Source organism: Chelon labrosus (genome assembly GCF_963514085.1).
Source record: "Chelon labrosus genome assembly, chromosome: 8".
NCBI classification, from domain to species: domain Eukaryota; kingdom Metazoa; phylum Chordata; class Actinopteri; order Mugiliformes; family Mugilidae; genus Chelon; species Chelon labrosus.
Genome location: NC_140358.1, coordinates 10429156 through 10456481, shown reverse-complemented (window position 1 = coordinate 10456481; position 27326 = coordinate 10429156). Strand labels below are relative to the sequence as shown.

Below are 27326 nucleotides of genomic sequence, written 5' to 3'. Positions count from 1 at the left end.
GGAGCCAGCGAGCGTGGGGACACCGAGGACTTTGACAGATCATTTCAGGCAAGCAAATGCACTGTTATAAACTGACGTATGAATGCACGTGCACGCCAATATAAACTCAATATTTCACCATAGAGACTGGGAGAGGAAAAAAAACCCAGCATGCATGCGTATACATACAAATTGGAAGGTTATAAATGGCAGTGAAAGTGAGTCGGCCTGAAAGCCCGAACGAAGACAAAGAAAACAACCACAGGCAAATGCATCAGCACCTGAATTTGCAAGCATTAACAAATACACACACACACACACACACACACAGGTTGAGCAAAAGTGTGTGTGTATGTGTGTCTTAGCGAATGTGGCCACTGCATTAGTTGTACAGATTTATTACAAGTATCGATTAACCACGGACGTCCAACATCACACGCACGAAGCAAAGCACTGAGTCAACAATACACTGAAAAATGACTGTTTATATCCACAGCACTCTACAGCCATAAATTATTAACTATTGACTTCGCACCTGCGCGCACAAACACACAGCAACACGGGCAGACAGACACACACTGAGCAGCATGCAAAAGCACCTTGAACACCTGCCACAACAAAGAGCTACCTGCCACCAAACGCAGAGAGAAATACAGGCCGACACCGCACGCAGCACATAAAACACACACACACACACTTTTTTGGCTAGTAAATTGCACTGCATCTTCTGATTAAAAGAAGCACAACATTTTTAAATTATTTGGTGTCCACAGAGGACTATTTGCACCACAAAGCTGTGCCATTAATAACAGCTGAGGCCTGCGAGCGTCTTGGCAAGCGCTCCCGAACTTACACAAGCAAAAGGATCAGACAGGTTGTGGCTTACCTCCACCTCCACCGAGCAGAGTCTTGTTGGCTGAAAGAGAGACGAGAAAGAAGAAATAATTAGGAATATAACCGGACCGACAACATAACGAATATAGCTTAAACCTTCAACACCAGAGCTGAAACAGTAAACCTTTCTCACGGCAGACATTTTGATTTATCACACTAAGAAAAGCGCAGGTGTATTTATGATGGCGGCACTCCACATCGGACAGGCTCACTGTTTACTGGGACACTTAATGGAACTGGGACATCATGAATAAACCTGTGCTAACTGTGACAAGTTAAAGTGTCATGACAAGGGTCTGCTGAACAATGAATCGAGGAGGGGATGGACGAAAAATAATAATGTTGTTAACATATTCTGAGCTGAATTTCTCTGAGCTTAATTGGATTCTTGGTCAAACAAAACCAGGAAGTAGATCTGCAGTTTCCACAAACTACACATGAAATTAATGAATAATAAAGATTTATCGAGTGTTTTATTTTTTACTATTGCTTTTATATTTCTTGTTGCGCAGTCAGAATCTAAAAAGGTCCAGGACTCTCACCACCATCAACCAGTAACAGTAGTAAGGAACAAACAAAAAAGATTCAGACTAAATGATTCAACTGTGCACCAGCCAACTACTGTTTGTTTATTATCCCTACATAAATCATTTTTTTATTTTACTTAGTTCCACTCCACATTTTTTCCCCTGGTTCCCTCCCAGCATGCGCCCTCTCGGGGGGCCGCACCACAGTTTTCAGCACACTGGATTAATCAATAATGAAAATAACTGTTGGTTGCAGCCCTAATAACAACCTGCACAAAAAGAAGTATTGACCACAGCTGTGTTCAGGGTCCCATACGCTTTCTCACTGCGTCTGATCCCTGTTTAACCAACAATTAGTTCATTAACTGATCAGCCAGTCAGTGGATACAAAAAACAGAATAACAATGAATTAATCACTAGTTTCTCTAATGTGAGGATTAGCTGCTGGTCTGGCTTTAAAATACGCTGAGTTTTGGGTTCTTGGTCAAACAAAAAACACAGTGGAGCCCCTATAAACCTCTGATCTATACTGGCATATCAGAACATGAGTTTGGTCACCATTTGGATTTCACTATGTGTCGTGTTTTAACCAATACAGGAAAAAAAATAAAAAATACTTCTGCACACTACTGGACTGTCCTCCAGCCAATCAGCCATTTTTGTTGTAAACAAAATCAACTCCACGGTGCTCAGTATCAGTGATGCGTATGACCGCATCACTGATACTGTTTCTGTCTATCACCACATAAAGCCCCCCCCCCAGCAATTTGATTAGCCTGGCAAATCTTTGCAGAAGCATAATCAGTTCCCAACAGAGTGACTCCAGACCAACTGTCTGGCTTACAGGCTATCTGTGAACAAGCAACAGATTAATCAATAACAAAATATTACAATGGTTATTAGTTGCAGTCTTAATCACAACTAACTTTAAATGTTACACGGGTTGCTGCTGAGTTCAAGATCCCGTCAGTAGGTTTGAATGTTTTGCGGATTTCTTTGCGACCGAGCAATCACTGTCTCACTGCATCCAGTCTGTGCAAAAAGCCACTTTACAGATTATGATTAATCAGTGAATAAATCGATAAAGATTATCTAAAATTTCTAATATACATGCTAATGTAATTAGAATATTTTACATTACCTTATGTAATAAGAAAGTGTTTCAATCCCTTGTCTTCTCTGCCTATACTTTGACCTTTTATCATAATAAAAAAAAAAAAATAACACCTCATTGGTGCACATGAGCTCAGAATATCTTCCTTTGTGCTGTTGAACGTGTGTGTGTAGATGTGCTCTCAAGAATTTCCAATCTTCAATGACTTGAACTTGAACAATCAAGTTGAACATTTGGGTGGAAACTAAATAAAATTGAGGCTTTTGCTTATATTTACTTGCTGGAGGGAAAGTGTGCCTCCACATTTGTCCTTCAGAACATAATTTGTTACTGGTGTCAGCATTTCTCAACAGGAGTGGCTCTCAATCCAAGTCCTCAGGGCTCACAGTACTGCTGGTTTTGCCAACCAGTGAGTTAATTGCATTCACCTGGCATTGCAGGTGTAACTCTGTCTGATTAGATGGATAGAGTAAGAACCAGCAGGCTCCAAGCCCCATCAATGAAAACCAAGAGGCACAGCACAATAAGGACGAGTAACTTCACCGCATGCAAAGCTAATGAGTAAACGCGTGCTGAGGCTATAGTCAGAGGATAATAAACAACTCTGTGTGAATAAATGGACAGGAAATACGGTTCAATTTGTTTTTAGTTGTGAAAAAAAGTAAATCTTATGGCAAATTTCTACCACAACAACAAGGAGGGGGCTGTTACTTAAATAAAATAACAACATAATGAGCTCTTTTTACAGCAAGGCAAACACTGAATTAATGCTAGCAGCCTGGTTGGCCACTGTGTCCCAAATCATTACCTTCCCCATTTGAATCAAGTCACTGCATACACTTAAATAGTGTAAAATGCTGGCAGGGTGGATAAGGCTGGCTGGGGCTGCTTTTGACATATGCGATACCCAAGTGTTTTTCTCGCCCGCATATCTATGAATGGGAGGAGGCAGCGGTGCTTGCCTGAGGACATCTGCAAACTCCAACCTGACCATGAAAACCACGTTTTTCTTTTCTTTCTGTGCTCATGTAGCAGATTTCCGTTGTTAGGATAATCTGATAAGCACATAATCGCTCTGCGAGTGACAGTTACACAGTTACATAAGAACACAAAGGGAACGTCACTCATTTTATTTACTCCTTGCCAATAGGTATTGTGGCCTTGTGGATTGTGTATGAGAGAAGTGGGTTTTAGACAGAGTTAAAGAAACCAAATCCCATAGATGTCCTTCTTTCTCAGGGATCCCTCTCAACATTTTCACCATCCTCCTTTGCCTCATTAGTGGTAAATGCCACTTACTTTCAGCCTTTAAACACACTACACTTCTCTGCATTTGTGATTTACTGTCTCACTAACATCTCCCAGAGTGAATATGTCCACTCTCTAATTTGAAATGTGAGCTCCATACAGTATTCTTAGACTGTTTAGTGTGACAGTGTTAGGCTATTTGAGGAGCACTGAGAGCTGATGGATCTTATGATGAACTTTAATGAAGCTTACTCGGATGTAAAACCTTAGACAAATAAATTGTCTCCATTAAGTCTCCCATTCATCCTGTGCTGATTAGCTGCAGGCTGTGCACCAGGGTTATATCACCACATACTGGGTCTTGTTAATTCTTGTCGGTGTTGACTAACACACCCCAGGCCGTATGAAGTCCTGAGTGGTGAAAGTCTTTTTTTTTTTTTCTTCTAAAGAAAGACAAATATGCCTGAACAAAACAGGATGGAGCTCTGACGTGAAGCACTGGACCGAAACCATAGTTATCACAAGGAGGCTGGTGCTGGAGTGAATTGGATAGCCCACCTGAGACATCAGGATGTTCTCACTTCTTCCTTACCTCTCAGTAACTCTGAGCTAGTTTCAAAACAGTGATTGACTAAGTGGGGCCCTGTTAAAACATACACCTGCAGTGATTGATTTTTCTCAGCCACCTGGGGCAGCAACTACAAGATGTGAACAGAACTCGTTTAAGCTGTTATGGTGAACTTGTCAGCGCTGCTTATTTCCACCTTTGTGAAAGTCCAATATTCATTTTCGTTAGGATCTGTTTTTGTAATCACCCACTCCTTTGGGGAATATTAGACTCTGTAGCTGCTAAATGTTCGAATATGCTCACCAGCTAGCAGCAAACTGTGTCTTTTTTTTCCTGGTGCCGAGCAGCTGAAGTACAGTGGGACTGCAGCACGGCAGCAGTGTGGTTAGGGCGCATACCACATGGGTTCAAATACTGTTATCAGCAATTATCCAACAAAAATACAAAATTACAAAAAAGTCTTTGTAAGTTAAACAATGAGCTGCAGTTTCTCCGTCAGTCCATGTGGGACTTCTTTCACATTGTCATTTAATTTATTGCAATTATAAAAACACCTTCATCAGCTGCCATCAGCAGCCAGAGAAGGATGTTCAGCGAGAGGCTGCTCCTTCCAAAGTGCAGAACTAACAGACTGAAGAACTCCTTTGTCCCCCGTGCCATCAAACTGTTCAACCACTCACTGGGGTTTTCTTCATAATGTGCAATAACAAAAACCATGTGCAGTCACTACTAGTCATAATATTATTTGGGTGTTGGGTACTTGGTGTATTCTTGTTTATATTTTGTATATTTTGTACATGTATGTCCAACAGGGATTAATAAAGTCGTCTATCTGTCTGTCTGTCTGTCTGTCTGTCTGTCTGTCTGTCTATACCTTATAAAACTACTATAGCCAGTTAAAAAAGCTTGTAAAGACCGTACTAATGTATAAATTGGTTGTAGGAAACTGTACTAGGGGTTGCACCAACTAGTCGACGTCGACTTGACTTACACATATTAGTCGACTTTAGAAAGGTCGTTCAACCCCTAAACTGTACTATTATTGACAATGACAGTTTAGATATTTATCTGCAGACAAGGAGATGATGCTGATTATTATCCTGGCGTAACCAAACTTATTCCCTATTAGAATATGAGTCTGGTAACAGTCCATTATGATTTCATTTTAATGCGGCGTATTTCAACCGATACTGAGAAAAATATACCTCAACACGTAAACGCATAGTCGTACAATGAATCAGAGCCATTCTGCTGTAAACAAATTCAGCTTGGTGGTGCTCAGATAATGTGTCTAACGTGAACATTTTATAAACAGTTTAATATGTTACATGTTATGAACAAAAACATGTCCAAAAGTCCTTAGAGAAGAATTTCATTATTTATTTATTTTTTTACGTACTTTGATGTCCAACATGTCCAATAATATCCTCATCATACCTCCAAACTGCTAATGCAGGATTCACTGAGAGACAGTGAAACTTCTCCAGTCAAAAAAAACAAAACAAAAACAAAAACATGACTTCATTGCCTTCTGAATTACCAAGTCTGCCATTAGTGTGTAAAAACTTCTTTTTTCCTCAAAGGGACTGACACCAAAACCACACAACTGATATTTTAGATTGCTAAAAACATTTTCTCTGCAATCACGCTCCATTGTAGCTGCTGAAAACGTCTCAGCGAAATGCGGCACTGTCTGTGCTTGGGCAGGTACCTTTGGAAACAAAACAAACATGTTTACGAATGATAATAAAATGGCAATCATGACTGCCTCACACAGAAATTGTCCGGGTCCAAAAAAGGTCTGAAAGTGGGCTGGATGTGGATTTCTCTCTGAAGCCGTCAATTTTTTTTTCCTCCCTCCAGCTGTCACTGCTTGTGCGTACAACCGAGAGCATGAACACCATGAGAGCCTCTGAGGAGCGAGTGAGAAGTGTGGGCCGCTATCTCCACTTTTACAATCTAATGAATCAAGACAAAAAAAGACATGCAAAAGAAGACAAGGAGTTCTTGGAGCGTAGGCAGTCCAACTACCCAGCTATGGTTGTTATAAACACGGTTGCCTTCGCACTACACCAGAAAACACGACGTATGACCTACATCGTTTGAAGCACACTGAACCCTTAAGAATACTATTCTCTCTGTTTGTACTTCATCACACCATTTATCAAACACTAATGTGAGGTTGACTGCTTACCCTTCCTCCATGTTACAGTGTACTACTGGTGTACCAGGACACCACAGCGTGTCCAGACAGTGCAACCTCTGTAACATATATGCACTTCAACATCCAATTTTCTTTCTTATTTTGCATTTCAGAGTGCCGCGTTCAACTTCAACTTCCTGTCACAAGAACACAATATATCTTTTTTTCTGTCTCACTAGTTTATCCCACTCGTCATCTTTATTCATGGGATTATATAATTATTAAGATCGTCTTATGTAAGGTACAATAGAGCTTTGATAAATTTCCAGTGCTCGCATGTAATGGCCCACTGATGTTCTCTGTGTGGACACATAGGTGCTTGAGACAGAACCAGCCTCTGAGCCCAGTGGGAAAACAAAGGCTTCAAAGCAACCAAAATACCCATGTGCATGCACAATCACGCAGTGGCAGAGACGTGGACAAGCACACACACTTACACAGGAGCAGAGGGGTGTGAACACTAAGACGTGCGTGCACATACACTACACTTGCGGGCAGTCATGCGTAGACGCACATACAAATGCAGACAGTCGCATTTCAATGTTTGGGTAACCATGGCGACGGCAAAGCCCAAAGGTTTGTTACTGAAACCTAGTTAATTAGAGAGAGCGAGAGGGAGAGACAAGGAGAGAGAGTAATGTCGATACTCGGGGGGGAAAGTGTTTCACCATCTGTTAGAACCCACGAGTACCCCTACCCGCTCGTGTGTTTGTGCGCGCTGGCCGTAGTCGTTGCATGGGCAAACACAACTCCCTTCTCCCACGGCGATGCAAACATGAAGGCCAACAGTTTCTTTTTCTTATTGGTATTAGGTGACTAATTGGAATAGCTAATACTGAGCCGCTAAATAAAGCGTGCTAGCATCTGCTGCCGAGACACAGCAATTATCGAGTGGGGAAGGGATCAGGGTGATAAGTTATACAACTACACACTGAGAGAGGGAGAGAGGGAGAGAAGAGGGAGAGAAGGGAGGAGGGAGGGTAAGTTGACAGGGAGGGAGTGCGAGAGGAGGAGAAGAAGGAGGAGGAGGAGAGCGAGGTGTCAGGGGACGGAGGAAGGGCTCGGGGAGGGGGAGAGAGAGAAAGAAGGAGGGAGGGGTGACGGAGGGTGAGTGAGCGAGAGAGACAGAGATGAAGTGAAAGAGACTTGAGGGTGGAGAAGGGAGACACAGGACTAAATTTGCTGGGAACATAAAACAGCAAGATGGAGTGTACTTCTTCTTCTTTCTTGGGAGGTAAGTAATCGCACTAAGGGGGGAGAGAGACACATAGACAGAGAGGTCTGGATAGATTGATGCATCAGTGAAGGGCAGGAGCTAAATGCTTAAAACACGGCTAGGTAGAAGAGGAGGAAGAGGTGGATGAAGTTGGCTGTGTGTGAGACTAAAGAGAGGATACAAAGTCTCATTTGCTGCTTGGCTCAGGGTAAAAACTGGTGTTTAATCACCTGTGTGTGAGTGAACGTCTCCCTCTCTCTGTGGGATTATGTTAGAAGCCAGGACTAATGATGATGATGATGAAACAAGGCTAAAATCTACTTTACTTCCATGAAGTATTAAGCCAGTCTTCTGTCTTTGCTTTCTCTGGCCCTCCATCTTATTTTTCTTTCTCTCTGTGTCTTCTCCTCCTTATTCCCCAGGCCTCAGTGCAACCTGTTTGTGTATTCCTTGCTCTTTCTCTCTCTCTCTCTCTCTCTCTCTCTCCCTCTCCCTCGCTCCCCTACCCACTTGTCCTAACCACCATTATACCTCTTTCAGGCATTTCATTCCTAGCCATCATTTATTGGGTCCACTTGAGAACGCCAATCAATTTTCTGCTGTCCTACTGTTGAAAGGGACAATGCTACTGATACGGTGCAGGATAAACGCTGATAAACCTTTATTTAAGATTTAATAAAATATGAGTACAAATAAATAACACGTCACCTTTTCAGCAGAGAAAGGCACATAGTTTAATTGTTATATTTATTGACAACGTAAAGACGCTGTCTGCAAAAATGATTGTCGCCCCACCCTGGGCATCAAAACCAATAATCTAGAAAGATAAAATTATATTAAAAAAGAGGAAATGTATTTTATTGCAGTTGCTTTTCTCTTGCACCTGTGTTTACAGTGTTTCATTGGTTTTCCTTTGCAAATCCAGCTGCAGAGTCTCACTCACTCTGAATGTGTTTTTAGGCTCCTCACAGTCTCATTCACACCTGTGTGTAACAAAGTGTATATTAGTATGAACTGATTTGTGTTAAAGCTGATTTACAAGTGACATGCGAGGATGCTAACGATGCTAATTGCCTATACATTCTTGCCACGCGTTCACACCTGCAGCACCAAGATCACACAAAACAGCCGGCAGTCAAATTAATGCTTTTCAGTGAATGCAAAGGCAACTAATGCAATAGATGTCAAACAATTTAGAAACGTGAGGGAGGTGACCAGAGAACAACTTTATGCAAATGAGCAGTGGAGAAATGGCCAACTGAAGGCTAGACGGATTCACTTTACCCTTCCTCCCCCTCGTGATAAGGGTTACTGGTGACAGCTGAAGACAGTTTGCATATTTTCTCAACAACTGCACAGTGCAAACTGAAATAACCACAACTGACAGCAGGCACATACGAAAGACAAGAGAAAGACATTGAGTGACTTAGTGGCAAACAACAAAGTCAGTCAAAATCTCAAATCTAAAATTACAACGTCATCAAAATATATTTGACGGAGACAACCCTGGGCATTTTATTCACAACGGGTGAGGTAAAAAATGTAGTGAGAGCTTTTTAATACATTTTCTATTAAGGTTGCAGTTCATATTTGGCCAAACCATTTATTTTACATAATGTAATTTAATTCTTGAACTAATCAATTCAGAGAATGCTGAGAATTTCTGTTTGATCTTTACCTGTTGGCGCAACAAGTAATTTAAGAATATGTATTTGGCCTTTGATTGGCGACTCAGAATTTTCAATTATTTTTAACATTTTATACTACATATGGTTAATTCGATTATTCAAGACTATTCATTTTACTTTTACTTACAATAAAATGCTGTACTGCAAAGTTTCCAAGAGTTTGTAAAGTTGAATTCCAGATGGATGTACTATAAATATAGATTTTTATAAAGTTATCAAAGCTGTCTATTAGACTGACTCCCAATGGGAACGATTTTGAAATGTTTTGACATTACCTCCATCTACAGTAAAATCCCTCTGCACCCCTGTGGTGTTGACAGGTGGAGTTTACACAAGCATATCAAACATAAAGCTCCTCCACCTGCAAACCAACAGCCAGATGTCCTGAAAGACTTAGAGATTAGCTGGCTCATTTTGTATTTAAAAACATAAACTTCTGATCAGTTAATTAAGCACTTACCAATCAGAGACATTATAATGCAGCCACAAACCACTCTAAAAGAATACTAAATAGAAATATTTGGAAAAGTAACGTAACACTCCCACCACTTCCCTAAAAAAGCCAGTCACTTGCTTAATAATGGTTCAACCAGTAAACATCAAGCCAATCCAGTTGTTGCACTGACACCATAGTTTAGGTTGGCGATAGTTTGATCCTTGTGTTGGCAGGAGCAGACAAACTTTGAACAGTAAGCTTACATTCTGGTCTTAATAGACTTTACCGTATCCACATGGTGAATTAACGTGGCATTTGTTCAAGTGATCTGGTGGAATGAGGTTTTGGTCATGGTCAATCTGGACTGAACCGTAAAAGTTGCACCCTTACCCTTCAGGACACTGTAACATACTGCAGCTTCTAAACCTCTAATAGGTCGTAGTGGATAAATGATTCGTCTGACATGTCGCTCTCATTGGCATAAACGCTCAGGAAACCCTATTTCAATATTATACCCAATATGTCACAGAGGAGGCTGGATGACTATGGGCAGCTTGAGAAGATTTTGCCTTTTTGGTCCAGTTGGCAGTCAGAGTTGAATACCCAGGTGGTGTTTGGTTAGGTTGGTGCCAAAGAACCACAAACCTGTACAAGAGCTCTGCTGTTGAACGTAGACAACATTCAGTTTTGAATTATTAACCTTTTCGACCAACTTCAGCAGTTCTAACAGTTGTTATTATGCAGAGAACTAACTAGGACATGAATACAGAATCAGATCTTGTCCAATCTCATCAGCATGATCTAATCAACATTTCAATGAGTCCAGATTAAAATGTATCATGGGGTTCTTCACAGTTCTTCTCACAACCTAAATTGTGCCATCTTTCGTTGCATTTGTGATTAATTAGCATATTGTTTTGAAAGGAGTTTGAAGGGACTACACAGCTTTAACCCACTTTTACTTAAGACAAGAATTGCCTGCACAGGGCTATTAAACTGATACCATGAGGGATAACTACACGATAAATTACAGTAATTTACCACAGACACACTAATAGTTCCTGTAGGAGTATGACTGCTGTTTTTCATTAAGAACCCTGTGAAACAAAATGAAAAATTATTAAACTGATTGTAACGTGATCGCTCCATTTAACAACAATTTCCAGCAAAAAAATGTAAAATTACTTTGCTGCAAGGGTTACAACAGATCATAGTCACACATAGCCACTGCACTCAGGAGCACATACTACCATGGAGATGAATGAACACTTTCCTTATGTAGTTCTAACAAAAAGAGACGATAATAAGCTTTTTAATCATACTGAAGCATGGACTGAAACAGCATGATACTGCATAATACCTTCACATCAAGATATAAATGGCTTATACGGTAGAATGAGAAGATAAATCAGCTACTGTTTCTTAATTGCATATTTCGATAGAAGAATATGAAATACAGAAAAGCCAAACATACAATATGTTTGAAGTCGATTAGAAACAATGTTCATCTACCAGATGACAACTCTGTGCATATCCAACAGGAATACTGATTATTATCCAGTTTTTAAAACTCTCAATCACTGGCACCAGTACACCACTCTCAAAGATTCAGCACTGGCAAATATTAATGTCAGTACTACAGTAATATTGTATTATTCGAACTCTGAGTCTGACAACGGGAGTTTTTGAAATAAATCCTGGGAAGTCATCTATGGAAGAGCGCCAGAGGGTGCTGGTGGTGCAGCTGCACCCGCACCCTGAACCCCAAGGGGCCCACATGGGCCCTCTACAGATGCTCTGTGTACAGATGAGCTCCACACATATAAGCTGTGCACGTGTGGGCGTGATTGGAGAGGAGAGAGGTGTGCCAGCGTTTGCACCCGGGTATCGGGCATAACCAAGTTCTGCCAAGCAAAGCTACATTTAATACTGCTGTGTGTGCAGCATCCAGAGCTACGCTTTGTTGAGTCCACTGTGAGAGAACTGCCCAAAGGTAATAAATGCAAATTAATTGTGAGGTGTGCCTCTTAGGCACGTAAAAATCTCTGGTCGCAAAGCCTGAATTAAAACACATCAATATCAATTTAACCAGTGTTGATTACCAGTCACTATGCCTCTAGGAACCTTGTAGTCGACTTCCTGATGTTAGCCTGTATGTCTGCTCTGACAGAAGGACCAGCTTCTTCTCTACATCACTTCCAAGTGTGAGAAACCTTTCTCCTTCATTCCCTCAAAAGACTGAAATCCACCTATTCTTCATCTAAAGGGCCCCGAGACTGGCTGCATGTAGGCGGCCCCTGAGCTCCAACAGTCTGCAGGGCTTTGTGTGTGTGTGTGTGTGTGTGTGTGTGTGTGTTTGAGAGTGTGTGTGTGAGAAAGAGAGAGAGTGCACCTGTCACTCTAATGCGCGGTGAGTTGTCTGTAATTGCTGGACCATGGCGACCTGCTGAACCCCTGTAACAGAGCTCAGAGAGCCGCTGTAAAGAGCACCCCGCCACACGCGCGCGCGCGCGCACGCACGCACCCACGCGCGCGCATAGAAAACAACACTGCGCGCAGCCTCGGCGCGGAATGAAGAAGAAGAGGAGGAGGAGGAGGATAGAGCGTGCGCTGGAGGCGACACCTGTCAAGCCTTTACTAAACACAGTTGGTTTGTTTAGAAAGACTGAGGCGCCCTGAAGACTTGGGGCATAAACCGAGGTGGAAATAGAGATTAGTCGCACCTATTGCCGGCGTTTTGCGCTCAGGGAGAGACAGGGAGCCCTCCGAGGAGGAGAGAGGAAAGCCGTGTGTAGCATTAACGACGCTGCTGTGTGTGCAGCCGTTTTGGAGTTGAAGTAGCGAAGTTGACGTAGGTTATAGATGTCGGCAGAGTGGAGCTCACTGACAGCAAGAACCCGGAGCAAAAAGAAGCCGGAGAGGGAAAAAAACGGGACTTTATCCGAGGTTAGCGCGCTCTCTCTCTTTCTCTCTCTCTCTCTCTCACACTCTCTCTCATTCACACACACACACACACCGTCTCCAAACACATTAACCCTCAGTAGAGCCTAGAGTGAAACAACAGGGTGGGAGATAACTGGTGCGCAACGCGGAGCTTCGGTGCGGACAGACGGAAATCCTCTGCGTCCCCGCGCGCCGCCTTCACCCGGACTTAACGGACCCACAGAAATATCTGTTAACTTGAGAGGATGATATGACAAGGATGTCCTGAGGGAGCGAGCAGGAGAGAGGCGGGAAAAAAAAGATAAGAAAGGTATGATCTGGTTGTGTTGATGACTGTGCATTCGCAGGGAAACGGGTAAACGCTTCACTCGGGTTAGACTAATAATGGTTACATGGTGATGCCAACAAGCGTTTGTTGAAAAATGTGTGTGCATGTTTACATGGATGCGTGTCCATTCGTGCAGCTACCTGCTGAACCAGCCTCTGCACAGTAACGGGGAAGGAAAAAAAAAGTCCGATTTAAACAGCAGGGCTTCAGAGAGTTACAAGCAGAGGGAGATTAAAGTGAGAGATTATACTTTGTAAAGAGAAAGAATTCCCACTTGCATGTTATCTCTCATCTCTCCTAGCTGAGGCTCATTTCCGTCTCCCTCCCTCCTCCTTATGTGAGCAGTAGCGTGTGCGTGCGTTTCCCATATGTGTGCAACTGCGCGCAGTCTTTCTCTACATGTGTGTGTTTGGATGCATCAGAAAGCCCAAGTCTCCCAACAGGCTTGCCCTTCTTACATGACAATGTGTGCGCCCCCTCCCCAACCTCTCACACACATAGTGCACAGATAAGGGCCAGTGGGGTTTGATGCTTTGTTGTGCAGGACACCAACCAGACTAAAAAGACACAAACAAAATGTTGCATCATGCTCACTCATTTCAGCATAAACATACACTTGTGCACGTATATATATATATATATATGTACAAGCACAGGATTAGCAGTCATACAAGGCCATATTGAAACCGCAGATTAGAATGAGATTCTCAGGGCCAAAGCAGTACAGAACATGGGATTAAAGAAGAAAGGCAGGGTAGGATGGATGGGTGGATGGATGGAGGGATGCACGGAGAACAAGGGAAGAGTGTGGGAGGCAAAGAGGCCAAAAGAGGGGCAAGAGGGAAAAAGAGAGAGAGCAGCACAGAACATGAGATTAAAGTGTAATGTCCTAGAGAGGCAGAGAGCAAGAGAATCCAGGGCAAGTCATGCAGTTAGAGGGGAACTGCATTGGCAGAATGTGGCGAGAATAAAGACGAGGAGAAGGCAGCAGACACTCGTTCTCTATCGCCTCTCTTTTGATCTCCTCTTATTCACCCATCCAACAGCAAGAGGGGAGAGATGCTTATATAACTCTCCATTTGAAACACAATGAGCCGAAGATGGGTTGGAAAAAAAAAAAAAAAAAGCAACACAACAGGCATCTTGCAGATTGTGAAATTGCTGAAGAAAAAAAAATCTAATCAAATCTGGGAGCAGAGGTGCATGTTCCCAGGTTCATTTCCTGAAATGAAAGGAGCCTGGCTTACACCTCTGAGGCGAACTTGGCTGTTTAAAATCCTCCAGCTTAGCCGAGCCCGTGTTGCGTTTTTAACGGCACACGTGTTAAAGGATATGTTAATGCAGATGTGTTCAGCTCAGCATGCGTCCGCCGCTCACACTTTTGTAGGCACTAATTGAACTCAAAAGAATTAGTCAAGACAGATTAACCACTCCTTTCTTAGCAGACTTTGATCTTGTATTGTTGACTTAGCCGTGCATTCAGGGTGCTGTTGCCAGTGAAAGGCAAATAAAATACAATATTAAAATGTGACAAAACATATTAGATGTTCTTCGCAACGATTGTAACGGATATATTTTAGATTCTCCGGGGACATCCTCTTCTTGACAATGAAAAGAAGTGAAAAAGGAGGAAACTGATGAGATTTACTGATGATTTCTGGTCACATAGGTGCAATGCAACAAGTTGGAAACACTAAACCTGACATGTTTGATAAATATTTTAATATACAGATGCATCATAAACAACCAGCAGATGAAGAATTAGCATCCATTTGGTTTCGGGCCAGTATTAAATCTCCCTCTAGCTGCATTTCAATCCAAACAAAAGGGGAATATCTGTTTAATTCTCCAATATTTTCAACAGTAAAAGAAATACTTTTACAGTCTGCTGCATGGAGCTGATCATGGAGCATACAGGAGCTTTATTCAGAGCCAAAACAAGGGTCTGAAAGAAGCTAAAATGTTTCATAGTGCTGAGTGGAACTGCAGCATTGTACAATCTTTGGCGTTATTCTGCAACTAGCCCCAGTTTTCATCAGTAGCAAGGGCATTTTCCCTGATGGTGGTTTGTTCAGTTTACCAGTGAGTGATTGCATGTTCATGTTCAAGGCACTGGGTCAGTTCCCTTTGGCAAAACTGTGCTTCATGTATCTAAGTAATATGTCTGCTGTCCAGAGGCTGCTTCTTATCTATCACGCCCACGTGAATGATTTCTGACTCAGTCCAGCTATTGATTTATTATTTTACTAAATCTGACCTCCATCATCTTTACAGCTTCATACTGTAGCTTAAGTCTATTAAAAGCAGGGATGGATTCACGTCACTTTCAAAGACTGTCCACCTCTTTGTTCTCGCTCCTATAGTCATGACATTCAGCAGGAACGTCTCACTGCAAAATGTTAATAATCAAGCAGTATGAAACAAGGGCCGGGCTGCTACCAAGCGTCAATGCCTGTCGACTTTCACATGCTGTTAACATTTTGTTTTATTAATGATTCAGTATTGGAACTGGTACGCCGTCCAAATCAATACAAGACTGGAACAAATGTAAGATGTGCATGGCTGTCCTTGAATGGCTGGTGGCCTTTCATGGCTTTTTATTTTATCTAAAAAAAAAATCTTCAAGTGTCTCAAGATGGGAAATGTCTACTGGTCAACCAGATGAAGCGAACTTGATTAAATGGTGCTTTATTGAATAGCAAGAGAGGAAACGGCCTTGGCTTGGAACACAAAATAAAATACATGTACTATAGCAGAGCACAGTAATTGACGAATATACAATATATAGAAGTCTATGTAACGGTGGTTCTGTGACTCGTCTCTTAAAAGTAGAACAAACCAACATAAGAGGCGAAGTTTGGGAACTGTCTGCTATATATGGCTCTCCACATATACCTGCGCATTAGTGTTTCCAAGCACCCCGCCCTGTTAAAGCCCGTGTGTGGGAAATACTGCACTTGTAGCCAGATTTAGAGTTCATCCCGCCCCCGAAACAATGATTTCATAACCATGCCCTGAACAGCTTTACAGAGACTCAGACTCAGACAGCTACCAGGAAAATTTACTAAGGATTAGGGCATACTTTCTCTTCTTTGACATCAGGATGTGAGCACAAAGCTTTAGATGACAACACTCAAGCTGACAGTGATTGATTCTATAATAAGGCAACAACTCCCGTCTGAACTTGTCCTTTGTACATGTCAAGTCATCTAAGCTTATTTTCAGAATCATGCCAGAAACAACATGTTTGTAGATAGTCCCAGGCTGTAGGAAAAAAACTATGTTGATATTAAAATGCAGCTCTACAGTTGATGACAGTGGCCCATTTACACCCGGTCTTAATATGTGATCTGATTTGGTTTAATTATCCAATTTATTAGTCTTTGCATTTACACTTGGTAGGGGTGTAATACACACATCACCTTGGGATCCAAACAATCACTGGCAGAAAACTCTGATTATGTTGACATACTCGTGTTTATGCTCGCAGAACAGATGTTCTAGAGAGCAACATCCACTTGGAAAGTTTTGGCAGTGCATCAGTTGTTGTCAGCTACAGCATGGGGGTAGGGTTCCCCTTTAACACAGTGCATCTTTTATTAATATTATATGTGTTAACTCAAGCTGAACAGAAGCACGGAGGCTGCAGCTGGTTTTATTCAGAGACAATTCCAATAAAGTTTATAAAAACAAGATGCCTGTGTCCTCAGTATTGACAAAAAGAGAAAAAGGAAGTTTGTACTTTGTGTAGCACTGATGCCTCACAGCAAGAAGGTTCCGGGTTTGAATCCATCGGCCGACTGGGGCCTTTCTGTGTGGAGTTTGCATGTTCTCCCTGTGTCTGTGTGGGTTCTCTCTCCGGGTACTCCGGCTTTCTCCCACTGTCCAAAGACATGCTCATTAGCTGTGCATGTGAGTGTGAATGGTTGTCTGTCTCTCTGTGTTAGCCCTGCGATAGACTGGAGACCTGTCCAGAGTGTACCCCGCCTCTCGCCCAATGAGAGCTGGGATAGGCTCCAGTTACTTTATAACTTTATGTAGTTATAAGGCTGGAATCATACTACTTGCTTTTTTGATGGATAATTTAATAATGAACATGTTGCACTTGTTTTCATGGACATTACATCTGTTAAATACTCAGAGAAAATAGTCCAGTGTCTTACAATAGAGAATTACTGACATTTGTGTTGTGTATATTGACATTTGCTCAGTGGAGTGCATTCATTAACAGTTCCAGTAAAAATTATGGTCAGTGATTTTATGCATTTCTTTTTTCTTCTTTCAAAACATACTGAACTGTGCTCCCAAAACGAGGGTTCACACTGAGCTGTTAATTTGTGGACGTTCCAGGGTCTGGTTCCCCGGGTACCCTCTTGTTTAACACCATAAATATGCACAAAACCAGCTGAACATAAAATATTGCCAGTGTATGGACGGAGTTAATGGTCCTTGCTGTCACTGGTCTGTACAACATACTGCCAACAATGCCGCTCCGTCTGGGTTCACTATCAGCGCTCAAAGTCCGCTATCAGAATTTTGTGGTGGGAACCAAAGTCTTGGACGATGTTTCCCAGCAGTAAATCTACGGTGAGCTTTATATTTGCATCATATGTCAACTGCATCAGTCGCTCCTATTGGCCATGGCTCCAATCATGTAGCTTCAGAGTTGATATTGGTAACGCCCCACTTTCCATGTCAAAGTTTTATGTTTTTGCATGTCACAGCTACAGCTTGTTTCTTTTCATTAATATTTCTCAGTCTCTTGTCACCACATCGCTGCTAGTCACTTCTTGTTTTCTTGGTGTTGATCTGAATGCTCGTTGTCTTGGCCACATTCAGACTGAATCTAAATTTGCAAGTACTAAGGAAAGGAATGGTTTGACGGTATAAATCTCCAGCTACCGCTAAGTAATACTGGCACTTGATGGTTGATTAGTTTTTTTCTTCCCAGTAAACTTATTTTATCAATCATCCTACTGTGAGGAGCTATTTTTATCTCAGCTTTCTTTAAAACTTTTTAAAATGGACTCTGTGAGGTCACATAATTTGGCGCACCAATAACGATTTGGCAAGATTTGAATCAAACTCTGCTGATCAGACATCATCCATCACATAGGACCTAACCACACCCATAGAGTCCTGATGAAGAAGTGTTTTACTTTTATTTAATCACACATTTTTAAAGCTGGGGAGAAACACTTCAACTTCAAAGCCAAGTTTTGATATCCCAATTTAGAACATATGTTTATCTAACTGGGGTAACGCAGTCTATGGATAGACTAAAAATATCTAGACTTTGAGAAGAAATCCTTTTCCCTGTTTTGCTTTCCCTCTTTGTTTGACAGCGACCACTTTTACCACTCACTCCGTACAATAAGAAAACCAGAGAATAAACACCATCAAGCAAAATGGTGTCATAGGTCTCGCTATTCTCCTAGTATATTCCTTTTGCAAGCTATAGTAGGATGACGTATGGCACTGGAACAAATTGTGCTTTCAAATAATTGCGGTTGTGCCATGTTTCGGCTGAGACAGTCTCAAAAACACATGATAAATACAATCCGTAGAAAACCTGATAAATATATCCCAAAGTAGATGGCAGATAAGAGTGTTAGAGAGATGCACTACACAAGGGAATGTTTTAACAATTTGGGATGCTTTCAGACGCGGAGATATGAATACACGCACAAAACAAGTACAGCAGCCTTGCATTAGGCTGCGTTATATTGCATTACGGCTTTGAGTCTGAGTATGAGCGTGTCTGAGTGTGTGTGCCAGTCCATTTGCTGGGGGAGAGGGATAGTGTGGGAGATGCAGGCGGGTCAGAGAGTGGAGGAGTCACACAGAGTGAAGTTCATAGATGAGCTTTTGTTAGAGCAGCGGGGATGACTTGAGAGCATCTGTACTTTTCCCCTCACCTAGAGCTCTGGAGCAGCCTCCAGAAATACTGGCACCTCTGATTAAACACTAGAACGTGCTGAACAACTTGAGAAAAACAAAGTTACATTTGGTTTCATTAAATTTGTGAACATATTCATGAAGAGACTCTGAACAGACTTGGCAGGAATACAAAAATAAAACCCTGCTTGTTTGGGAAAAAAAAAGAAAAAAAAAAAGAAAAACATTCAATGAAGTTTTATTTAAGAAATTATGGACGACAGAGAGGAACTGTTCAGAGACTTGACTTTTGTAATCAGAGTTCCCAGACGTGCAGACTGAAGTATCCAAATACAAACCTCTGACACAGGAGCAGTTAGGTTTTTGGTTTTTTTTTGCAATCAACCAGGGTTTTTTTTTTTTTTCTCCTGAAAATGTATTTGTTTTACAAGCTTATAAATCCTTTATATTATACTAGTATGACATCTAACGGATCAAAATCCTGGGACATTTAGTCAACTATCATATATAACAAAAAGTGAATTATTAAATCTCAGAAGCTAGAGACAGAAATTGTTTGGTAATGTAGTTTGAAATATGACTAAAGCTATTGTCACAATAGTTGCCAATAATCTCGTGTGGAAATAAAATGAGCAATAGCCAAGTAACAATTTAACCTCTAAAAAGGACGTGACACACAAAGCTGACGTTTTTCCATTGGGTCCCGCACCGCTGGTTCTAGTTGGAGCCCTGATGGCAGCTTTCTGTCAGATTAAACATATTGAGTTGGTGGCAGAGTGGTTAGGTGGGAGACCACCCCTGAGTGGCTGTTCAGCTGTTCTATAGCTCCCAGCTAATAGTAGCTCCTCTAGTCTCTCTGTTGGATGACAAATACGGACTACAGCCACCCGCTGTTTCCTGTCACGCAATAGCAGAATGTATGTGCCGGCTGGTTTTATAGTTTTTGCGATGTGTCCAAGTGCAACTTTTTAATCCAAACACAGGCAACATGAGGCGACGTCGCAGTCGGGCCTTCGTTGCCAGTAGTTCTTTGATGTCGGTTTTGTGTGTCCGTATTTACAACTCAACTGTTACCCACGTTAAACACCTCTGAGACAGAGTTAGCAGCAGAGGCACAAACAAACAGAACTTCGCTGCAAATTAATTACGGATGATAACAAAAATCAGATGGTATTATTGGTAGCCCAAATTTCTGACTTTTTTTTCCACACCAAACTTGGGGTTGGCATTGTGCCAAAAATGGTTGTGAAAAGAAGATGTTTGTCGAGAAAATAAACCCAGAGGTAAAAGAAAAGCAAAGACCAAAGATGTAATCATCTGGATGAGGAGTTGAACTGATACAAAGAGGGATTTCTTTTGATCCTTCGTGGATGAAAGGCTCAGAAAGCTAATGGACAAGGACAGGTATGAATGTACTAATGAATAAACCAAGAACGTATTGCTAGGGTTTACTGATTACTTGGGGAATAAAGAGACATCATCATCATTTCATTTCTGAATGTGGATTTGTTATAGTGTTATATTTGTCTTTTGCTCTCAGTATATTTGTGTCCTAATTACCCAAAACATAAAAAAAGATTAAGACTTAAAACATTTCATGTTTTCCCCGTCGAGAAGAATTCAGGATTAGAGAAATGGATTTGATAATCAGAGTTAAACAGAACACCAGATAAGTCAGAATTAATTAAGAACAAATGCCCAAGTCTCTTGTATTAGAAAAAAAAATGTAGCACGATTGTATTGGCGTCAATGAACCAAAAACTCTAGATTGTCTGTTTTCCAATTTCATATCAGTTGCACCAGAGTTCACATCTGTTGCAGCAGCAGAGCGGGTCGCCCTCAGCAAAAATTAATGCTGCAATGACATGTGGTGCATGTAATTCGTTTGGGACTTGTATTTTAAAAAGCTTAATTTTAGATTTTGATGCTGGTACCTACTGTGTGCCTTGGCTGGCAGTGGTTTTCTGACATAGCCCGCTGCTTAATGACAGCAGGTGTTTGTATTTAATGTGTCTGGTAAAAAGCAAATGTGTGAGATAGTGTCAGGAAGAGCTTTCATCATATACCATTAAACGTTGACTTCAGATAGGAGAGACATCTTTGAGATTTTCTAACACTATTTTTGTTGTTGCCTGCACTTTCTGGTGTGTTGAAACATCTTTAGAGCCAGTGGAACCCAAATGGCAAGAAAACTGAAAAATATGGAAAACAGCATATCCCAACACCAACAATACAACAGCAATTAAATGTAATAACACAACTGTTGCTTGAAGCTACAACCTACACAAGAGCTGAAATCTCTAAATTTGGACCAAAGCAAGTGGAACTAAATGCCAAATTACCACCAACTGCCATGGCAACAAACGGTGGCAAACAAACACTGCCACGCAATCTGACACATGTGCACAAGTCAATTACAGAGGCATGTTCAGAAAGTGCTGTGCTCCTGCATGAATGCGAGGGTGACCAGCAGGAATTTATATTTGACCCGATCCATTGAATTCCAATAGATCTCTCAAGTATGCAAGGCTTGTCCTTGACTGTGAGCTTGAATAAGCTTTGCTAATTACCCTATAGCTTTTCTGGAGTGTGCTCGTCGTCTCTTTATAACGGGGAACAAAGGTAAACACGGCACAAACAGGACGAGCGTCTGACTGGCAGCGCTTTTACCTCAACCTTCACTTAACTCAGCGGCAGCCCATTTTACACAGAAGTTTCTCTTTTGAAAAACTTTAGCTCCAGAGGAATCGTTTTAAGTTCTCGAGATAACACTGAAATAGAGAGTGACAGGAAAGAATAGAAACAGATATAAAGAGTCGGGGGGTGAAACGTAAGAAAGCCTGTCAGCCGGATTTGAGCTTTCGCCTGTCACCGGGAGGCCACATGTACTTCATATCTTATTGGATTTAAAATGACTTGTTTTGTCTGTCGTGACACACACAGGGCTCCAGGGATTCTTTTACAAAGGCATAAGTGCCGAGTTCAACCTAGGAAGAGTTATAGTGACCTATCTAAGAGTGCCTTCTGGTGGACCGGTGTGTGTGTGTGTGTGTATGTGAAGGTGTCTGTAAATTACCCGTGTGTAGGTAGTTTCTGTGCATACTTCATTCTGAGCGAGAGACACAGAGAACGAGACGGAGAGAGAGCCGGAGAAACCTTCAATCATATTTAATGGGATTATTTATCCACATACTGTCATGAGGCGATGTGTATGCATGCTGGGCTGCGTGTAGAAATGTGGGTGTTTCTGAGAGAAGGGGTATATCATAGCTTCTCCTGGCACATAATATTTGAAGGCAGATGGGTGTGTAGTGTTTTTTTAGCAGATAAATTTGATGCATTCCTCGCGCACCGATAGAGAAGAGTGTTAGGCTGATATAACAGGCCGATATTAAAGCTGCTTATGCTTCTTTCAGACATTGGCCAGGTCACATCATCCACAGCTGATGTGACGGAGGCTCCACTCAGCTACTGAATATGTGTTTTTTTTTTATAAATATTATGGCTCTATCGCATATGGCTGAGTAGAGAAATCATTCCAGCAGTGGTGTGGGAGGATTTTACTCACAGCTTCAGGGGTGTCAGTCTGTAAAACCTGTAATGAAACCTGCCTCACCCTGCCTTAAGGAGCTGCCAACCCACCTAAAAGCTTTCATCTGTGAGGCTTTCACTGGTTTCTCTGTGTCCTGTGGTCTAATTGCCGTCGTGGAAGGTTTTTCAGTCCTGACAAGAATGAAATGCTGGGAGAAACGGTGAATCGTTTTGAAACCGTGATCCTGTTTTGCCATTTAAATAGTTGGATTTTAATTTGGGATTTTGCGGGCAGCAGCAGCAGCAGCAGATCCAGTCAGAAAATAGGGATACTCATCATTAGGCCTGAATATTTGTCTAACCCTAATTGGAGATGAAGCAAGTGGGTGAAGCAGCTTGAGTCAAGCTCACCGCGCTGAATATATTGTCAGCACCCAAGGCTGCAGCCCTCAGAGAGCCCCTGGAGAGATAATACAGTTTATTTACCGCTTATGCATAAAAAAATCTGTATGCTGTCTCTGTAGCCCACAGTGTGAGGTCTGACTGTTTTAATTATTAGCTGCTGTGTTTAAAACGAAGCCGCCAGCATTTTCATTATTTGCGCCGAATTTATGCAAAACACCTTCACTCGGATGTCGAGTTGGTGATTCTGAATGTGTGTTCGGTTGGCCATCTCTGCTCGATCTACCTTTGTTTCTCCTCATGACTACCTCTTTCTCTCATCACCACTACTGTCGTCTCTTTGCACCTCCTCTCCTCCACTCTTTAGTCCATCCCGACCTTTCTTCCTCCTCCTGTTCTCCTCTCCCCTCTCCAGCAGCGCTCTCTCTCAAAGTCTCGTTTACTCCCTCCTCTGCTGCTCATTCCCTCTTTGGAAACCGGCTTCCTCCGGGGCAAAAAACTCTATAGCTCACTTTGTCTCCCTGTCTGCCTCCATCTATGCTCCCCTCCTTCCATCTTTCCTCTTTATCCTCATTCTTTCGCTCCTTTTTCATCTTCTCTCTCCCTCTGACAATAGGTTTCGGGACCTATCTATTGAAATTACCCATTTGCACTGCTTGCCTCTCAGTGGCTTATCACCGCTGGAGTTTTGTCCTGTTCAGAAAAAGAGGGGGCGGTTATGGAGGGAAGGAAAGAAAACACAGCAAGAAACCCTCACACCACACACACACACACACACACACAGGTAGTAAGAAAGGATTTAATATGAAACATTTATCTTTGATTTTCATGCTTTGGCAACTAAAGCTACAGTGAAATAAATTGAACTTGAATGTAAAAGTTAATTTGGGTCATATAAATGAGTCGCATCCTGCAATGAATGCTACATCTAATGAAACAGTCACAACAACCTTAAACGTAAAGAGCTACTGTAGATTAATGAGGTAATAAGACAATAGCTGAAGCTAATGTTACTTGTCAGTCGCACACAAAACATACAACTGATGTATATTATTCACCGGCAGCATAAATAAATAGCATCAAAATAACCTGAACTCCTGCAAAAAAAATGTTTTGTCATTAATAGACAGATTAACAGAGAGGGACAGGAAGTTATGGGCGAGAGAGAGGGGATGACATGCAGGAGATGACACTTCATCTCAAGATGCAATGAGGTCTGTAGCCTCAGTTTGTGCAGCGCCCACTAAACCAGATGAGCTACATCTCTTAGTGTTTGCAGCTAATCTGGACGTTTCCAGATTTGAATCTACTACGGAAATTTAGGGAGCTGAGCATTTCTAATACTGACCTAATTCATAAAAATAAACGTCAGCCAGCGTTAAAAAATAAATACGAGAGAATCTGTAAAAGAAAGAAGAAAGAGAACTAGAAGAAGGAGGGCCGACAAAAAATAAAAATAAAAAATGGTACGGGGAAAAAAAAAAAACGTCCAAGATCCAAATGGAAAAAGAAGAATAGCAATCATGAAGAGACGGCGTTGAAGGCAGACAAAAAAAAGTTTTTGAGAAAAAAATAATTTACAGATGCTACTTAACACCTTCTGAAGGAGGCGGTCGACTGTATAAGCGAATTCAGAGTTAATTGACCTCAACACGATCGTGAGTGAGAGTAGGGAGATGGAGGGAAGCAGGGAGAGATTTCATGGTGTGAACTGCCATAGAGAGTAAGTGGGAGGCAGTGTTGCCACAGTGCATAATGGTGTTGCTATCATTATCGCTGGCTTGAAGAACAAAGAACAGAAGAGGCTGTTGTGTTTGTGTGTCAGCGAGAGAGAGAGAGACAGAGAGAGAGAGAGAGAGAGCAGAGAGACAGAGTGCAGAGAGAGAAACTTCAGTGCAAGGTCACAGGTCAAAAGAGCAAGAAAATGTGCGTGAGGATGTAAGAGAGAGTGTGATTGTGAGTCTTTTTATTTCTGGAAGTGTGAAACAGGTCTGGAGAACTTTCTGGGCGTACGTATTTGCGTTTCAGAGGCGTCCATTTTAGGGGAACAGCTGCTGATCAAGGCTGCCGGCGCACGCAGCGCCCAGGCACTGACAATACTAAAACGTTACTGTGTTAAACACATTTGACATGACATTCATCAGCGCCGCGATGCTTTCTCCTCTCCGTGAGCGCAACAACATAAACACAGGAATTTCAACAGCACTACCTCGCACTGCAGTCATATATTAAGGGATTCGGGGATTATCTTCAAATGGCATCACACAAAACTATATTGCAGCATAGAAATGCATCAAATATGGGCTAAAGGTGAGAGGAACATTAGTGCGTCGCTGTCACATAGAAGCTAGTGTACCACTGGGCTAAAGCACTGCACTTGAATCTCACAAACACATTTGTTCCATTTCTGAGTGACAGGGATAAAGTCACGGGCGGATTAATGCTCGACTTACTAGAGGGATGTTGTAAGGCTTGTTGTGCATCTTTTTTTTATTTATTTTTTTTTTTTGGGGGGGAGATATTATTTTCTGCTCCAAATCTGGATGATGCACTAAGCAGCTCCCGGTTCAGGCAATAGCGAGTCCACGTTTCATTTTATCAGATTGGACAGAATTTGATATGCATGGAGCCTTCAGCAGGGCTTCAATATTAGCAGAGGAAGTATTTGCCGAGCCGATGGGAGATAGATTAAAAGCATTGCAGTGTCAATAGTTTAAGGCGTCGCGTTTTTTTTTTTTTTGTCATTCCGAGACAAGAGGTACATGGAAGGAAACCAAGTACTGCTGAGGGTTGAGGTCCAGTCACAGCAAGAGAATATACATACATGTTTAAATCTAACACAATGTAGCACAATGATGTGGTTGACTATATTCTGTATTGTTAGTTACTGTCAATAGATCCCATTAAAAGACCAATGTTGTAAAAAAGTGAATTTGGACTCTGTAGAAGAAACTAATAGGTTTTAGTTTCCCCACATACACCACCCACCAGCACCCCTCTCTCCCTCTCTCTCTCTCTCTCTCTCTCACTATCAAGTTAAGGAGGTCAGGAACAACACAGAAGCAGAAGGACACATCATTGGATTTCTTTTTCTTTTCTAAAGCACCTGCTTGAACCACTTGCCCCGTTGCTAACTGCAACTAATCGATGTCCGAGTAGAAATTAGCAGCCCAAATAAAGCTAACCCCAGGTGTGCACATTACAACTGAGTGTCAAAGTGACACTAGATCAGAAAAAGACACACCGTATTGAGCCCTTCCCTCCCTCTAGATCTTTGCTGATTATCGCTGCTTTGTCGCTTCTCTCTCTCTCTCTCTCTCTCCTCCTCTGCCCCTCCCTCTCACGCTAAATGGATGCTGTGTGCTGCCGTGTTAGAAAGCTAGTCACATCCCTCTCGCTCTTCTTTTTAGCCCCTCTTAAGAGTGTCTCTCTCTCTTTTTCATTTCCCACCTCTACCTTTCTTTCTCTCCCCATCTATCCTTGACACGCTCTTTCTGTCTTTTTCTCTCCCGCTCTGCTCCCTCCAGCCTTCGCCGCGTCCACGCCGACACCCTCGACTGATTCTGCCGGAGCCATGGCCTTCAGAGCCTGACAAGAATTCAGTGCCCATGTGTGTGGAAGAGTGTGTGTGTGTGTGTGTGTGTATGTGCGTGCGTCTTCAAGCAGAGATGAAATATGAGCTGTTAAATATGAATGCGGGGTTATGTTCTGATGCCATGTAGTCACGTCACTCATGCATGGAGGAGCAGTAAAAATGTGCCCGCACGTACACACTCTGTGTATGACAAGTATCTGCAGAGCTTCTGTGGTATTATTCAGAATCGCATTTGCTATCCATTTGTCTGGGATACCATACAAACACACACAGAGAGGCAGGCCCTGGATTCAGGCTTCACTGACTTTAAACCTTGCTCAGGCTGACAGTAATTTCTGCCTCCAAATTACATTCCAATGGCTTCATAAATCTGCTGCCTCCTCCTCTGCCTCTTTCGGTTTCCCCCGTCCTTCCCCTGCTTCTCCATCTTCCCCTCTTCCCTGCCGACCCTCCTCTCCTCCGCTCTCCCGCCTGCTCCGGCCTCACTTCATTTTTCCTGTATAAACCTCTACCCTCCTCCCTCGCTCTCCCTCCCCGCCTCTATTTCACCGTCTCTCTCTTTCTCCTTCCCCCACTATCACTTGTTTTCTCGTTTCCCCACACTCCTTCTCTCTGGCGCTGGCTCGGTAAATGAGAAACAGGGAGGCAGAGATGGGGAGGTTACGTGTGCGGGGTAGTTAAACAGTCACACTCGCACACATAAATCTATACAGATGCGCGTGTACACACGCACACACACACACACACACACACACA

At 42.2% G+C, this 27326-nt stretch overlaps 1 protein-coding gene across 2 annotated transcripts in view; it reads right to left on the bottom strand.

Annotated features, from left to right (window-relative positions):
* macrod1 (mono-ADP ribosylhydrolase 1) overlaps positions 1 to 27326 on the bottom strand; it is a 109730-nt gene that overhangs the window by 46227 nt on the left and 36177 nt on the right. For both annotated transcript variants that reach the window (XM_084550302.1, XM_084550301.1), the window contains exon 4: positions 866 to 895. In XM_084550302.1, coding sequence (XP_084406428.1) covers positions 866 to 895 — 30 coding nt within the window. The remainder of the gene's footprint in view (positions 1 to 865; positions 896 to 27326) is intronic.